This window comes from Eptatretus burgeri, chromosome 7, assembly GCF_056783735.1.
Source record: "Eptatretus burgeri isolate ZD-2024b chromosome 7, Ebu_testis_v1, whole genome shotgun sequence".
In the NCBI taxonomy this organism is placed as follows: Eukaryota; Metazoa; Chordata; class Myxini; order Myxiniformes; family Myxinidae; genus Eptatretus; species Eptatretus burgeri.
Genome location: NC_140967.1, coordinates 92,121,191 through 92,138,730, shown reverse-complemented (window position 1 = coordinate 92,138,730; position 17,540 = coordinate 92,121,191). Strand labels below are relative to the sequence as shown.

General features: G+C 42.2%; 1 protein-coding gene across 5 annotated transcripts in view; it reads right to left on the bottom strand.

The window, feature by feature from the left end:
- Nucleotides 1-17,540, bottom strand: part of CNOT1 (CCR4-NOT transcription complex subunit 1) — a 129,839-nt gene that overhangs the window by 55,342 nt on the left and 56,957 nt on the right. For all 5 annotated transcript variants that reach the window (XM_085889581.1, XM_085889583.1, XM_085889584.1 and 2 more), the window contains 8 exons: nucleotides 13,732-14,018; nucleotides 10,769-10,847; nucleotides 9,965-10,186; nucleotides 7,981-8,121; nucleotides 7,536-7,715; nucleotides 3,500-3,616; nucleotides 3,125-3,235; nucleotides 490-567 (listed from right to left, as the gene is read on the bottom strand). In XM_085889581.1, the coding sequence (XP_085745707.1) occupies nucleotides 490-567; nucleotides 3,125-3,235; nucleotides 3,500-3,616; nucleotides 7,536-7,715; nucleotides 7,981-8,121; nucleotides 9,965-10,186; nucleotides 10,769-10,847; nucleotides 13,732-14,018 (1,215 nt within the window). The remainder of the gene's footprint in view (nucleotides 1-489; nucleotides 568-3,124; nucleotides 3,236-3,499; nucleotides 3,617-7,535; nucleotides 7,716-7,980; nucleotides 8,122-9,964; nucleotides 10,187-10,768; nucleotides 10,848-13,731; nucleotides 14,019-17,540) is intronic.

The window sequence follows — 17,540 nt, the reverse complement described above, 5'->3', positions numbered from 1 at the left end:
AAACGCAACAGAAGACTTCAATTGTGAAAATTTCGCTCACTCAATGCAGTTGATACTCGTTCATAAAAAGACCCTCCGAGATGGTCGAAGACAAATGACCACAGCCAACACAGAACAGAGCTTCCACATGGATGCATGAGTGAGTGAGGAACTACAAGGTCCCAGAAATAAGATTCACATTTAAGAAATGTTTTGCAAAACCAGCGCCAACACCAAAGGTTGCATGGGAACAAAAGAAGAAACTCTTCGAAACAGGAATCTCGTTTTTGATGCACAAAGACCTTCTGAAGTTTCGGGCATGATGGTGACCACACGTACCAACACGAATATGGAGGTAACCGATCCCTCACATTATAGCCACCATTATTATTATTTTTAGTGTGTTATTAGCAACCAATAGATTTATGATCGAGATTTTGCATACTACAGCATCAAAGAGGGAGCAAAGCAGAAGAGCAAAAGGCAGAAAAATAAACCTCACCACTATACCTTTAAATCGGTCTCTTGGTGAAGCTCAGCAAGGACATTCATAATTGCCATGGTCCAAGGGTTTGGAGGCCGAAAAACCTGCGAAGAACTTTGACAATCAGAATATGATGGCACGGGAAAGCCTCGTAGTGCCAGCCAAAATGGAGTTTTCCGAAGCGGCTTCACGACTTCCAAAACAAATAGATGGGTGACACCGATAATACGATTTCAGCTGCATCGCCTTGAATGCACGTTAAACAAAAAGTTACTTCTATTCTTATGGAAAATTGCATCATTTATTTCAATCAAAAGCAAGCCAAACAAAAAAATTTTATACATATTTTTTAAACAGTTCAAAATAGTGTTCTGTATTAGCATTTGAACTATTCGACACCTAAATACAAATGATAAACAAAAATAATGTTTGTATCTTCCTCCCTGAGCCACTTGGTGGAATGGAAGAGGGGGAGCAGTTGTTCATGCATACACAAGATACCACACTGAAGGATACAAGGAGACAGCAGACAAATTGCTTATGAGATTGCAGCATGAACAACGTGCTCAATTAACACCAGACAGGCCTTTGTCGACGTGAATCAAATATCAACTTTGGATCCATACGGCCTTCACATGACAAAACGCAAACGCATGTACTGCTCATCTCAAGACGTGGTGAAAGAGCGTTGTCAAAGTACATTTATGTCTCCTAATGCTATTTTCCTGCTCGTAATACATGTGCAAGCTCCTTGATAAGGATGGACGGACATGAACGACGACTGTTTAACCTGAGTCCTACCAACAGGGGTCTTGTTGGACCCCGGGCATAAATTTTGAAGTGATATTTCTACAGTGGTTTAACAATGTATTTCATGGTTTATTAGCTTGTTTATCCATGTGCCGGTAATAGACATGATGTTTTAAGATCCCACATTGCTGCACAGAGTTACAAGCAAATCCTTTCAGGGGTCCAAAAAGACCCCAGTTGTTTTCATTCATGAATGATTTCTTCACATTGCATCTGTATCGAGCAAGTCCTCCGATTTTATTTTTTTTAATGCTAATGTTTGTTTAAATTATCACTAAAACATCATCCAATCAAAATAAATTACATTTCCTCATTGATGTGAAACTTCAGCAGATTGAATTAAATTTAGTGCTTCTGAGTTGGGGTCATAAAAGTCCCCCGTTGGTCGGTGAATTTTAGATTTTTTATTAACCTCTGCCATCTTCGAAGATGGATGGAGGTTACTGTTTTCACCCCTTTCTGTTTGTTTGTTTGTTTGTGAACAGTATTACGGAAAAACTCCTTGACGGATTTTGACGAAACTTGGTGGGGGGGTTAGGTATGGTCGAAGGATCATGCCATTAAATTTTGGACTTGGTCCCCCCCCCAAAAAAAATTGAGAATTTTTTTTTTTTGCATTTCTACATATTTTAAGTGATTTCCAACACCCCCCCCCCCCGCCAAAAAAAAAGAGAATTTTTTTTTGCATTCCTACGTTTTCAGTGATTTCCAAGAACAACTCTGTCAGCACTGTTGACATCATATTTAATGAATAAGATATAAGGTTCACTTGAGTGACCCAGCAGTATTGGCGGTGGAGGTTTTGCACTCTCCCGTGTGCGCCCCCTCTAGTTTTTTCTTATGTTTGTTGACTTTATCAAGAAAACATCATGTTTAGTCATTAATGTGAAACGTTGGCAGATTTCGTGAAATTGAATGGTTTTTGAGTTGGGCGTCTGAAAAGACCCCAGTTGGTAAGATTTGGGAGTAAAATGTTGCTCAGGTTAAAATCAAAAAAAGTTATCAGAATGCACTATTAAAACTAGAAAGCATTTAATAATGCAAAGCCTCTCCAGTCACTTTGTATTACAACTAATCTTAACAAAAAACAGCAAATTTTTTTTTTATATTATTAATTAGTCTTATCTCGATTCTCACAATAAGGTTTTGTTGAAAACATGATGACAAAAGCTGAAATGGTAAAAGCTTATGGCCTGGACAGACAAGATAGGATTGCAAAACCCATCAGGCTGTGCAGACATTGCTATTCACAGATGTCGGAAGAAGTTAAAGCATTGAAAAACTAGAAGGGCACTTGGTTGAGCGCATAGCTCTGCCTCGCAATGTGTCTGATCCACGAGAACATATTAGGCCCAATACATTTTTGAAATATCATGCGATATATCGTTTTTGCCCCGATCCCTCAATGGTGAAGAATCGCATGAAAAATGAAATAATTCTCGTATCCAGATACGGATTGGGATCTTCACCAAAATCTAATCAATTAACCGTGGCCACACACCCAACCTGTCAACCAAGTTTCATCTGAATCCATCCACAACTTTTTGAGATATCGTGCTATATATTAGTTCAACCCTATCTCTCAATGGTGAAGAATCATTTTTTTTTTTAATTCTAGTCGTCGGATCCGGATCTTCACCAAAATCTAATCAGTTGGTCCTCGTCACACACCCAACCTGTCCACAAAATTTCATCTGGAACCGTCCACCACTTTTTGAGATATCCTGCACACAAACAGACAGAAAGGGGTGAAAACACAACCTCCTTCACCTCCAGTGGAGGAGGTAAACATTACCTCTGTCCATCTTCGTTGGTGGAGGTAATAAATAAATGTATTATTGATGCACTCACCAAACTCTTAGAACAGGACTCGAGCACTTTCGCCACAAAGGGAACCACGTAAAGCAGCTCTTGCTGACCCTTGCCATAAGCCTCCAGCAGAAGGGCTTTCACATCAATGTCCTATAGTTTAGAGAAAAAAAAACCAAGAGCATCAATGTTTGTCCAAGACATTTCCAAGCTCAATTTACAAAATGCACAAACATGAACGAGAAATGCACAAGCATGTTGAAGTTTTTTTGATTGAGAGCAATGGTCAACTAAATATCTATATTCACAAGGATTTCTTATCTTGAACAGCAATGACCTGTGAAATGTAACACATAATGGGAATGTTAAAAGATAATAAAATGAATGCGTTTCAGGAAGAGTTGGTGTTTAACTTACAATCTGGAGGATTGGTTTGTTTTTTGCAAGTGTCACCATGCCCAACCAGTGACCGAGATTTTTCAGCAGCGATCGGTCAGAGAAGTTCGCTGCTTGCTTGTCAGATGTTAACAGAACCTGCAAGGAAAGTGCATCGCTTGATTATGCAGATCCCATAACAAGTCAAAACACCACCCTCCATTTCCCCCACCCAACCCCCTTTATTTCAAAATTTTCACCCCAGAACAAGACAGTCTCCAATGACAGGAAAAAGAAATAAATATATACATATATTTTTAATCATCCAATGTTGGGAAAAATGTGCGACCGACAACTAGAGAGAAAAGGACTAAATGTCTACTTGAGTTTAAAATAGAACAAGACCATTAGCTTAAAGAGAAACTAAACCGAGCCTTAATTACCACCACATTTTGTTTTCAATACATACTCCCCCTTCAACAGCCACCGTAATCATTTAAATGTTTTGAAATAAGGAGGAGATTAAAAAATAAATAAATACAGAGATAAGGAAATCATGACCAACACTTTGAGAGCAACGAGAGCACTTGAAGTGATGTGTGGGCATGAGGAGCCTCTGCTAAAAGTCAGTGAATGGTCAGTTTCATTTTGATGTTGCTCAACAATGTACACAATACAATGGCATTTTATGATTTAATTTAACTAATTATCATTCAAACCATAATAAAGTCAAGCCAAACTAGGGATAAACTAAGACTATCAAATTAAGGACTGTTAATGATAGGTAGGGTTGGCAGGATGGCCGAGACCGAGAGGTACGCACACTCGCCTATTAGCTGTCCAGCCTGAGTTTGAATCTGACCAAGCGATAAACTTTCATCAGGACGATTTATCAATGTGTGTGACGTCCATCGGATAGACGTTAAACTTGGCGACCCACCTACCGGCATCAGTTGGTGGATGTTAAAGAACCCACGGTGTCCTTCGCGAAGCGGAGGCAAGCTATCGCCTGCACCATAATAAATTCCAAATTCTTGCCCTAACTACTGCTCGGAAGGCAATGACAAACCTCCCAGTTTAACTCTTGCCAAGAAACTGCTCGGCAGCATAGACACTCTGCAACAGAGTATGGTACATTATAATCAGAAAGGTAGAGCGAAATGAGGACAGGAAAGAATCGGGGTGGAGTGAATGCGGACACTGGAGAGCGATGCCGAGTGCAGAGGAACATACAAGCTGGCGCTGTTATTTGGAAACTTTTTCCCTTTATGTTTTCATCGCTCATTCACGCAGCCGAACACCTGACACTCAAGTGTCTTGTATGCTTTCTTCAAGCAAAGGTCCATGAGATTTCCCTGAAGTCATGCTCTCGCAGCAACCTCTAATCCTAACCTGAACCCAGCACAGCTGTTTTACATTCCCCCCCTATAAAAATTTACAATATATATATATATATATATATATATATATATATATATATATATATATATATATATATATATATATATATATATATATATATATATATATATAGTTGCGGATTCGCGCCCGCCAGCGTGCGAACGGCCACGTAACTCGAATCGCGGCACGTCGCCCACCGGACGGACAATCCCGTCGTGACCCTCTCGGACTAACGCCGGGAACTAGTCACGGGTGGGCCTTTCGGCCTCACCACGATCGTGCCAATCGGCCCCCCGCGTGGGATAGGGTTGCTCGCCAAATTCGACCTACCTAAGTACCCACACGGAGGGTAGACCGGGCGATCGCACCTCGCCGCAGGTCGACTCCGGACACGGGCCACTTTAAGCGACCCGTTCCGTACTATCGGGATAACCGAGCGGTGTTATCGTCAACCTGGACGGTTCGATTAATTATCGGGCGTTTTAGCCCACGACCAACCCTTTACGTGAAGTAAGATGGAGATTCAATAAAGGAAAAGACGAAGCGAAACGGGAAAAACAGTTCAACATAAAGCACATTTATTTCGCGATGAACGGAAAGCACACATATACAATTACACCAAAAGCAAATGTAAAAATAGAAGAAACACACAATAATGCACAAAAAGCAAATGTAAAAGCAAAACACAATGCAGATCTAACCGACTACCGAGCACACGGCAACACTTATACAGTTTTACTTCACAGACGGCGCCGACAACACATATACTCAAAGCAAAAGAAAAGGACCACCCTCAAGGATGATGGGGGCAGACGGGCCTGGGGCCGAGACCGCGTCGGGCCTACCCGTCTGATGAGCCGCAAAATGGCGGTGGCGCCCCGACTCCGCGGGCCTCGCGGACAGTGTCTGGAATGGGGTGGGAACGGGGCCCCCTTCTCGCACTATCTCAGCGCGGGGGGGAACAGGAGGGGGTTGTTGATGCTCGGGGGAAGGAGGATATCTCCCTGGCTCGGGTCCCGCGACGAACGTCTCCACCACGACCTCGGTCGCGTTACCGGCCTCTCCTCTCCGCGGATCCCCGACTCTGACACGAGCACCCCCTCGACTGCCTTCGCCGCCGCCACCTCTCCAACTCTCCACAGCTCCGTCCAACTGCCTTCTCCGACTCCTCTCTTGACTGGCTCTTCCCAACTCAACTCCGAACTCCACTTGACTGACTACTACTTCTTCCCAACTCAACTCCACTGCCTCTTTGGCGAGCGAACGCGGCCCTTTATAGCCCCCGTGGCTTCGCTCCTTCACCTTCGACCCTTTACCTCCGACCCTTCACCTCTAACTGGCTCCCCATTGGACCGAGGAAAAGTGGGCGTGAATGCTTTTTGATCCACGAATTTGCATATAGCGACCACACTCCGACGCACCTGGAGGCGGGGCCAAATCGCCCCACGCTCGCCGATAGGACGGAACAGAAGTGGGCGTGAGTCGTTTTTGATCCGTTTTCTTCGGAAAGGCTGTGCCTCTGCAGCCGCTGCTCGGTGCGCGCCCTGCACGAGTCCAGTATCGGTGCCCACAAGCGGCGCGGAAATGGCGGTGATGCGATGGTTGCGAGGGCGAGTTGTGACGGTAAAGGTCGTGGCTGTGGTTGTGAAGCGGCGTTGCGGTTGGTGGTTGTTGTGTGATGGCTGTTGAGACGTGGTTGGTGGTGGTAGTAATGGTAGTAATGGCGGCTGGTCCAAAATAAAGATAGTAAAAGAAAAACGGCTATCTAGAGGGGTCGCAGCCCGAATGAATGACATTTATTCCCTCTAAACAACGGGTTTGGGCCTAACTACACATATACTTACAGAGATATCTCACCTAAGGGATCTGAATGGTGGTTTGCGAATTTCGTCAACCACAACAATATATATATATATATATATATATATATATATATATATATATATATATATATATATATATATATATATATATATATATATATATATATATATATATATATATATATATATATATATATATATCTGCACGCGCACGCACGCACACACGCACACACACGTCCGAAGAAAGCAGTTCAGTTTGGCATTTTTAAGCGGTGAAGTCACTTCAATATTTGGCTGTTATTCTTCCTTCCATCCATCCATCCATACATCAGTCAAAAATGAAGAAGAACCTTTCAAACCCAACATGTTTAATTCTAAGGCTTGATGATGGGAAATCCTAAAGGGTTTCGTTTGTTTCTATGCTTTGCCCATTTCATGTTGAAAATGCCAAATTGAACTGCTTCCTTTGCACACGGGTGCAATTCTGATTAATATGAAATAGGCAAAGCCAAGAAACGAAAGGCACCCATTAGAATTAAACATGGTGTGCTAGAAAGGTTCTTCTTTTTTTGATGAAAAGATGGATGGATGGATGGGATGGAAAGTCTGACATTGAAGCAGCATCACTGCTTAAAAAAATCACCAAAACACATTACAACATAGTGTTTCAGCAAAAGTAAAGAACCACAAGTTTCAGCATCATATTTTTGCATCACAGTTACACAAGCAGCGATGACACGCTCAAAACTGTTGAAAGAGTAATATTTCTCATCAGAAATTAAAAGCTGAAAAGAGATTTTAATTCAAACAATAATTCGAAATAATTCCCTCGAGGGTAAAAAGCAGAGTCATACCTTGATATTTCTGAAAGTTTCAACAAGCACCATCTTTGTGAAATCTTGATTCTTCAAGGTATCGATGAAGTTGGAATAGAGACCGTGGAAGTTTGGTTCAATGCTGGCCCGCTTCATCACAAGGTATTGTCCCACCCATGGAAGATGTTCATCTTTTATACATTCCTTCATTTCATCAGTCTGGAAAACACATTCATGCAAAATAACTTGAATCTTCAATTTGTACACCACAATGGGGTGAGAGGGGGAGGAGGATGGTGGGTGTGGGACCTCGTCTTAAAAAAATAAAATGAAAATAAATCAAATTCCATCACAATTAGCAGAGAATTTCCAGAACACCCTAAACAAACAAAACTCACAAAACAACCTCCTGAGACGACCTTAAAAATTTACACTTTGCTTGAAGCAATAAATTATTATTGAACAAAGGTTGCGTCGTTATTACCTTTTGTGCCATGTTCGACTGAGACAGGTTGTTGAAGATAAAGAATATTTTATCTTGAGTCGATTCGGGAGGCTCCACAATACGGTCTGATTGATCGGTGGCAACCAAAAGGGTGTCAATATTTGTTGTATTGATCGAAGGCTGGGGTATAAGAGATGGAAAATAATAGGGCAAAAAAAAAAAAGACCACATCCACTTCAAAGTTTATTCCTTGAACTTCTAAATGCATAAATATATACAGGGCCGAGAGAAAGTCTACACCCCCTTTCAAAATTTTCACCTTTTGTTGCCTTATAGCACAGAGTTAAATAACATTAAATCAGACTTTTTCCACCTTTATTTACACATCATAACCCACAACTTCCAAGTGAAAAACAAATTCTATAAATTTCTTTAAATTAATGAAAAATTCAAAATTACAATATCTTGGTTTGATAAGTGTCCACCCCCCTCCCCCCCCCCCCCCGAGTTGATACTTGGTGGAAAAAACACCTTTGACAGCAATTACAGCTGTGAGTGTGTTGAGATAGGTCTCTAGCAACTTTGCACACCTTGACTGGGCAATATTTGCCCATTATTCTGTACAAAACTGTTGAAGCTCAAGAAGTTGCATGCGGAGCGTTGGACAAAAATTTTCAAGTCATGCCACAGATTTTTGATTGGATTTAGGTCGGGGCTCTGACTTGGCCACGAAAGGACATTTATCTTTTTGTTCCTGAGCCACTCCAGTGCAGCTTTGGCTATATGCTTTGGGTCGTTGTCATGCTGAAAGGTGACCTTCCGTCCCAATTTCACCTTTCCTGCAGAAGGTAGCAGGTTTTCCTCGAGGATTTCTCTGTATTTTGTTCCATCTATTTTTCCTTCTATCCTGACAAGTGCCCCAGTTCCTACTATGAGGAACATCCCCATAACACGATGCTACCACCACCATGCTTCACAGTAGGGATGGTGTTCTTTTGGTGATGTGCTGTGTTGGGTTTGTACCAAACTTAACGTTTTACATTTTGGCCAAAAAGTTCCATCTTGGTTTCGTCTGACCACGAAACATTTTTCCACATGGGTTCAGAATCTAAAAAGTGGGTTTTTTGCATACCTCAAATGGGAATCAAGGTGGGCTTTTTGAGTAATGGCTTCCTTCTTGCCACTCGAGTGTGCAGGCCAGACTTGTGGAGTGCTTGGGATGTTGTTGTCGCATGCACAGAGTGACCAGTCTTTGCCATAAAGGCATGTCGCTCTTTCAAAGTTGCCATTGGCCTCTTGGTGGCCTCTCTAATCAGTCTCCTCCTTGCTCAGTCATCCAGTCTGGAGGGATGGCCTGATCTGGCAGGGTCTTGGTGGTACCATACACCTTCCACTTAGAATTATTGTCTTATCTTGACTGTGCTCCAAAGGATACTCAAAGCCTTTGAAATATTTCTATTCCTATTCCCTGATCTGTGCCTTTCCACAACTTTATCCCAGAGGTCTTTCGAAAGCTTCTTGTTGCTCATGGTTGAGTCTTTGTTGTTCCTATGGGTTTCTTCTGCTGGGTAGTGCATTTCACATCTGATTTTATTCTGAAATAATCAGAATCACAACAATTTAACACAGGTGGAGGCCAATTAACTTGATGTGATTTAGAATGTTATTGTTTATACTTGAGCCAATTTACAATTGCTATTATAAGGTGGGTGGACACTTATCCAACCCAGATATTCTAGTTTTGTATTTTTAATTTTCCAAAATTTGCAGAATTTGTTTTTCACTTGGAAGTTGTGGGATACGATAAATAAATAAAGGTGGGGAAAAAAAAATGATTTCATGCAATTTAATTCCAGGCTATAACGCAACAAAAAGTGAAATTTTTTAAAGGTGGTGTGGACTTTCGATAGGCACTGTAGTTTGACACTTAAAATGCAAAATCTTGCCATTTGTTTTCCCAAAGTCAGGCAAAGACACCTATGTTGCCTAAAAGTACTATCAACAGCACTACATTGATCCGAACCGGTGCATCTTTCTTGAAGCCAATGGTGGTGCTCTTGGTGGTGGTTGTTGCCTTGGTAACCGGCGTGGTGGTGACTGATGTCGTGACCGTTACTGGTGCCGGGGCCTGCAGGCCAGGCTTGCTGTGGCTCAAGCTGTTCGCAAGGGCGATGCTGCCGGGTGTTGTGATTGAGCCCTGCATCTTCACTGGGGGGTCACGGGATTGCTGCCCATACTCCACATACTGCAGGGAAATTTTATTTCATTTCAAAAACAAATCTGAAATTGAGGTAAAATGAAGAAATAAATGTCAATTTTTAAAAAATATTCTCTTAATAAAAAAGTTTGCTGAAATTTTGATGACAAAAGCTCAAATGGTGATGTTATGTTAGGCCTTGGAAACACTGAAGCTGAATGGTAAATAAACACAGAAGCTATTTTAAAAAGCCGGCCGTGGACGGGCTAAGAGTGATTTACACTCACTGTGACTTTGCCCTTTGACCCAATTATTAATTAGTCTTCTCCATATTCACATAGTAAAAATTTGTTGAAAATTTAATGACAAAAACTCAAATGGTAAAAAAAAAATAAAAAAAAAGTTATGGACTAGACAGATGGACTCCTTTGCAAAACACCGTCTCCCGCTGTGCAGGCGGACTAAATAAGAAACTTACAATCAAATAAACAAATAAGCAACAAACAAAGCACACAGACAAACATAATGCAGACAATTTTCTGCTTAAATTGAAATATGTAAACTCTGTGGATTTTGCTCCAAAATTTCTGAGAGAGAGACAGACGAAGAGAAAAAGGATTTGCAGTTTACCTCGATGAGGTGGTGGGGAAACTGTGCAAAATGTGGGATTGAAGCCAGATGCTGGCAATACTGCGGATAATCTTTTAGCCTGAAAAATGAAACAACAAATACATTTATATAAAAATATATGCATTTTATTTAAAAGGGGAATAATCCCAACCCATCCCCCTTCTGTGCCACAGACGAAATGATTGAATGCAGTTTCGCCAACTGCACTGATGTCATGGTGAAAGCCAAAAACTAAAACCACAATTTCAAGCTTTATTCGAGCTCGCAACTCCTCATGGGCCAACAATGAGCAGACAGTATCGAAGAGAGAGCGCAATCTAAAGAGATTGCTTTTGCCCTCTGCTCTTTCCCCCAGGATTCTGCAAGGCTCACATGGTCCACAATCAACCCCCTTCTGGTGAAACTACCAAAATCCAGGATCACTGCTCACCTCCACTCATTTGTTCCTTTTTACCCCCACCTGTGTCATCAACTTCCACTTTAATCTTATTCTTCCCTCCAGGTCTTCAAGACAGCTATTCACCACCATCTCACATCATCCCCAATCCCAAACCATGATCTTTTCTACCCTCCTTAACCTCACCTAAATCTCCCCTCGTTCCGATTTTCCAGTTTTCCCTGCTTAGAATTTCCTTCTATATCCATTTTGTCCACCCAATGCATGCATATTTTGCGTCCTGTTTTTGACTGTCACATCATGATCTGTTCACTATACCAGCTCTTACATGAGCCTAGACTATGTATTTAAAATAAAAATAAAAAAGTATGGTTGTTTGTTGCACTCTCACGAGTGAACCGTAGCACCGAGAGGCCCCACATTTTGGATGTAGGCACCTTAGAATCTGTGCAAGCTTTTAAGGGACCTTACATCGGCCTTGAAGGCCGTTTTGAGACCAAAGGCTGCTATAAAGTGTATATTGGATTGTGGGGTTAAGCAGTGCTAGTGCTGACCAACAGGCAAAGGATAACCACCATGAAGCTAAAACATCTATTTTTTTTTCAATATCCAGCACATCCTAAAACCACCGCAGGGAAAAGCTCACCAGACATAGGGCCAAAACTACATACAGCATGATATCTCAAAAGGTTGTGCATGAATTCAGATGGAAAATGGACAAGTTGGGTGTGTTATGTGGCAGGGGAAAGGGGGTGGGGTTCAGAACCAGACTGGTCAGTGTCATGTGGTCCGCATGTTTTGAGTATGTTAGATTGCCATGTAACAGAGAACAGTCAAAGAAAGTCGTCTTGTAAAATGTAACACTGGGTAGGCAGTGGATGTAATTTATAGACAGGATGGTCAAGAGTAACATTGTTGGCGTAAACATATCGTTTATGGGTGGGGCCAGGTGAGGAATTCCTGTCACTCAAGGCGTGCCACGTGTGTGAAAGGCCATTACGATCTCTCTGGCCAGTGTGTGCCAGTCAGGGCGGTAGAGTCTGCTGTGGAGCCAGAAGTGGCAATAGATGTACTTTTATTGGTGTTGCCCCATGGACAGGACGGCCCTGAGTACTCCTCCCAGAAGGAGGGCGAGTACGAAAAGCTGATCACGTTGGTGTTTGTGAGGCAGAACATTATTGTGGTGTTCTCTGAAGAAGTTTGGCATTGACCCAGGTTTACAGCATCCTAATTTTGGAGAGGGGAAGAAGTGACCAGAGAGAGAGAGAGAGAGACAGACAGACAGACACTCCCACATGTACAGAGTGCAAAGAACGTGTCTGAGCCATCTGCCTCATGTGCATGTGCCATCATTTTAGCTCATTTGGACGACCTTGGGGAACGGTAAAGAACAATAACTGAACGCATTACAGAAAGACTGTTTGGCCATTTCCCAGGACGAAAGGTCGTGGCGTTGAGGTATACCAAGTTAACGGAGCCTCAGACGTGACATCTGGTGACGAGTGATTCTTCACCATTGAGACAGGGCCAAAAATGGTCAAGAGAATGATAATCTCCAAAAGTTATGGACGGAATCAGACGAAACTTGGCATTCAGGTTGGGTGTTTGACAAGGACATATTGATTCAATTTTGCTGAAGATCCGAATAAGAGATTAATTTTTTTTTTTTAAGTAATTCTTCAACAATGAGAGATGGAGCAACAAACGATTATTTAGCATGATATTTGACAAAAACAGTTATGACAAAAGCATTTTGAAGAGTTGGTTGGGTGACAAGAACAAGCCAATTCGATTTTGGTTCGAATCCAGGTCTCGATCCAGATCCAGCCTATCAGTGGGATACAAAAGGAAAACGGTTCAGCTTGGTAGAGTTATGCGTTCTACAGAGTGCAGTTCTCGTTTGCGGGTGCATCAAGGGAAAGACATTATTAATGTGTAGCGCCAAGACCAGGAGAGCTTGTTGATCAAGGCCTTGAACTGCTCAACTTTGATATGGTGGGAAAGCGGTGGGCAATCAGCAAGAACACCTCGGACTGAGAAAATGAAGCTGCTGCCTCTGTAGAATAGACTACATGTTAATCGCGGTATATGTGGACAAAAGAAAGAGAAAACTGCTCTGCAGGGGTCATGGAGCTGAGGTGGGTCAACAAACGAGTTGTCACCCACAAGCCTCACAGGCCTTTAATTGCATTTGATAAACAACTGGAGGACCTCCACCCCCAAATCTCAAAGCAGAGTTCCAGGTGACAAAATTGAGATATTAACTCAGGTCCGAAGGTAAGGAGATGCAAAATGCTTCTTTGCTCAGAAAGGAAGTCCAATTTCTGGGAAGCCTTCCTGGTTGGAGCTACAAGGGACTTCCAGGAGAGGTCTGATAAAATTAAAACTCCCAAGATGTCGATGGAAGACGTCAACGCAGAGATGCACTTGACATGCAAAGAGAGTGAACAAAGGTCTTGGCTTTATGAGATCAGAGGGATTGAATGTCATTCAGTGCACGGTGAAATATGAATATAGTTTTCAGCATGTCGTGTTTGCATCAAAACGCGATAAAGCGAAGACACACCTGTTTTTAAATCGATCCAACGCTGCAATCCCAAAGTAATACATCTTGGAGCCAAAGGGTTTACGGAGAGCCTCGAGAACATAACGCAGCGCCAGCCCCAATGCCATGTACGTAACAAGACCCTTCTCGATGATGCCACCAAAGAGGCAAGCCGTGATATGCAGCTCTTTGTCTGGATACTGAGGAAAGAAGCGATATTCTTCGAAGAGGTTGCGCAGCATGCAATTGAACACCTGGCGCTCACGCTTGTTGTTCGAGTCCTTGAATCGCTGCAGCATCTCGAGCACCTAAACATGGGACAAGAGGTTCATATCAGCAGGTGATGGGCAGATTCTGAGATGGCAGCAAGTGAAGAAATTTTATAACCACCCTAAACGTAACCGAGGCAAAAGTTGGAACACTTGAACTACACGGTCCTGTCTATAATTTGAGAAAATGTGGCGTTTCACTTCAACAAGCTCTTGAACCACGAGATGGAATCTAATCAGTTCATATTTGCATCATAATATATACATACAGCAAGTTTGGTTAAAATCCCATCACTGTTTCACTAGTTCGTGCAGTAACAGACTTATTTAACCAAACAAGACCTCTAACCTTTGACCACACAAGCAAATCAGTTCATCTTTGCATCATTATACATACTTTTGGCTAGTTTAACTTGGATCCCTTCAGCCGTTCTAAAGTTATCGCGGCAACGAAAACCTATCAGCGACGCACGGACAAAGAGCCGGGCGGACAACCCGAAAACAGAATGCGGCCGGCCAGCCACTTAATAGTTGAAGGGGTGGAGGCACGAGTATCTCGAGGTAAATGCATATTATCAAGCTCAGCCTGGTGGGAAGGGAGTTGTTAAACATGACATCGATATTGTCAGTGCAACAAGATATTGAAAAAAAAAAAATTATATATATATACACACACACACACACACACACACACACACACACACACACACACACACACACACACACACACACACACACACACACACACACACACACACACACACACACACACACACACACGGTCAATGGGATAATACTTTTTATTTTTTAACTATCAATATTTTGACACACTCAATAATGGAAAAATAGGGGCAAAACGCCTGGGCGCTCAGCTGGTCATGGCTGGATAAGATAACCCAGGGCGGCATGGATTACTCACAAAATATGTAACGGAGAAGAAAGTAAATACATAGATTATTTTTTTTAATGCCGTGAAAAAATTTTGGTACATCACAGGTGATAAAGGTTGTGGTCAAGTTTCATCAAAATTGTGTGTGGTTTCAGAGAAGAAAGCAAATACATATTTGGGGGGGGCAACACCCACGCGGAGTAGCTTAGAACCAAATTTTTTTTTTTTATGTCATGAAAAAAATCTTTAGTGCATCACGGATGATAAAGGTTGTGGTCAAGTTGCATCGCAAGTGTGTGTTTTTTCTGAGACGAAAGCAAATGCATATTTTGTGGGGGATAACCCCTGTCGACCCCTTCAAGGCCCAATTTTTTAATGCCATGAACAAACTTTGGTACATACACGGTGATGAACATTGTGGTAAAGTTTAATCGAAATCATATGTGTAGTTTCAGAGAAGTCGGAAGTAGATGTGGACAGACAGACAGAAGATGCGCCATCCCATAAGCTCCCCTGAACTACGTTCCAGGTGAGCTAAAAAGTGGTCTGTGGTATTGTAAACTGAAAAGTTTGAAACACGTTTTCTTTTATTTTAGTAAGAATATTGACATGGACTCATTTTATCAAAACACGATAGTCCCAGTTTAAAAATAAAATATACACAGGACTATTCTTTCTCTTTCTCTTTCTCTTTCTCTTTCTCTCTCTCTCTCTCTCTCTCCTTTCATCCAAATGGTGAGAAATCCCATCTCAGTTGCCAATTATCCTGCCTTATCATTAGGTTCTTCCGTTGAGGATCCTGAGGCTGTTTGTCTGATTTGGCATTTGCACTGGAACAGTCACCGCATCTGAACCCCAACTCAGAACCCGTGAAGGAGAACTTTCATCAAAATGTCGAAGCGCACACACAAAAGGTGCCGTCCTCAGACGGACATACAACACAGTCAAACATTTTTTTCGCAAATGCTACACAAGTTCAGCTTTGATTGAACTTGTATATGAAGAGATTGAGTGACTGGTTTATTAATGTGTGGCTGAAGCTTGATTAATAAATAATGAGCAATAAGCATGTACATTTGACTGCACATGAACAATGTATGTCGAAGAGTAGAAGTGTTTGTTTGAAGTAACTTTCATTCCTCCACCTCCCCACACCACTACTGCAGCTGAAACACTTTTCTTTTTTTCAATACAATGTCGAGGTTCGTATGAGCTAGTCCCCCACCCCCATCCGATTTAACAGAACGTACAAGCGGAGCAGGAGACAAGGAGGTGGGAGAGGGAAGGAAAAAAAAAACAGTGGGGAACAGAGACATGAGATCTGTAGAAGGGAGAGGGATAAGGCGGGGTACACGGGGTAAAAACAAAATGGACACTACAGGGACTTTCAGGTCCTAAAATGACGGACGTTCAGCAAGGAAAGTAGGGACTTCGAAGGTGGTGGGTTTGGGGTGGATTAGCAGGGGTAGAAAAGATCATGGTTTTAGATGGGGGAAGATAAGAGATGGTGGTGAACAGCTGTTTTTAAGACTTGGAGGGAAGTCCCATCACAGGTTCACAAGAACATCACGGGTTCATAACCCATTAGCAATTGCATTTTATCCCTCTATCCCCCCACCGCAAACAAATAAAAATATACCATCAGAGATGGGGAATCCCCCACCATTGAATGAAAAAGGTCATACATATTCCGGATAATGAGGGAGGTGAATTGGAAACAAGACACCATTTGGTCATCATCTCAAAAAAGTTCCCCAGGGGGTGAGGAACGTAGAATAATTGAAATCAGATTAGCGGTTTTCCATTTATTACAAAAAACATTTTTTTGAAGATGGCCACCCCAGTCAGCCATCTTGGATCCAGCCACGCCCAAAATCAATCGGGTTCTTCCTTTTCAGGTAGTATATGTGACCCAAATTTCAAATCGATATGGCGAACAGTTTATGCGTTATCGCACTCACAGCTATAAATGTTGACGCCCAGCCAGCCGGACGGACGACCTGAGTGACAACAATATCCCCCTTCCGCCACGTGGCGGGGGATAAAAAAAACTTTAAAGAAATATACGAGCAGAGGGCGGGTTGAGTGCTGGATGCCGCAATGATGTGCACATCCGTAGAGGGCTAACCTTGCGCAAAAGGCAATGCCGTGTCAGATGCAATACGTAACGACATCCCAGCGAAAAGTGCGTGACAGGCAGAGGGACGGATGACGGAGAAATCTGGACACTTTAATATAAATTGGACAAGCTTGTATATTATTTCCGAGTTTGTGGTTTCGTGTCGCGCTATCTTCGACTTTGCTCTGCACTCGAGTAACGTGATATTCGGCTTACATAATCTCAAAGACCATATGAGGTGCATGGTACAAAAAAAAGTAAATAAAATGGTTCTGAAACAGTGAAATCGTATTCCACTTACTGCATTAAAGTAAAATTACAACTGATACTCTGCATCAGTTCCTTTCTCAAACTCACCCACCCCAACATGTCGCGCAGAGCGCGGGTTATGCTAGTATAAATTAAGTCCGAAATCAGGCAACAGTGACTTCTTCACCACTCTGCAAAACTGATTTTGATGTTAAAAAAATAATAATAAAAACCATGATGTTTTTCACAATGACACAAACACCACTTTCATTGAGCAAACAAAAGTGTTCACATCAATTTCAGG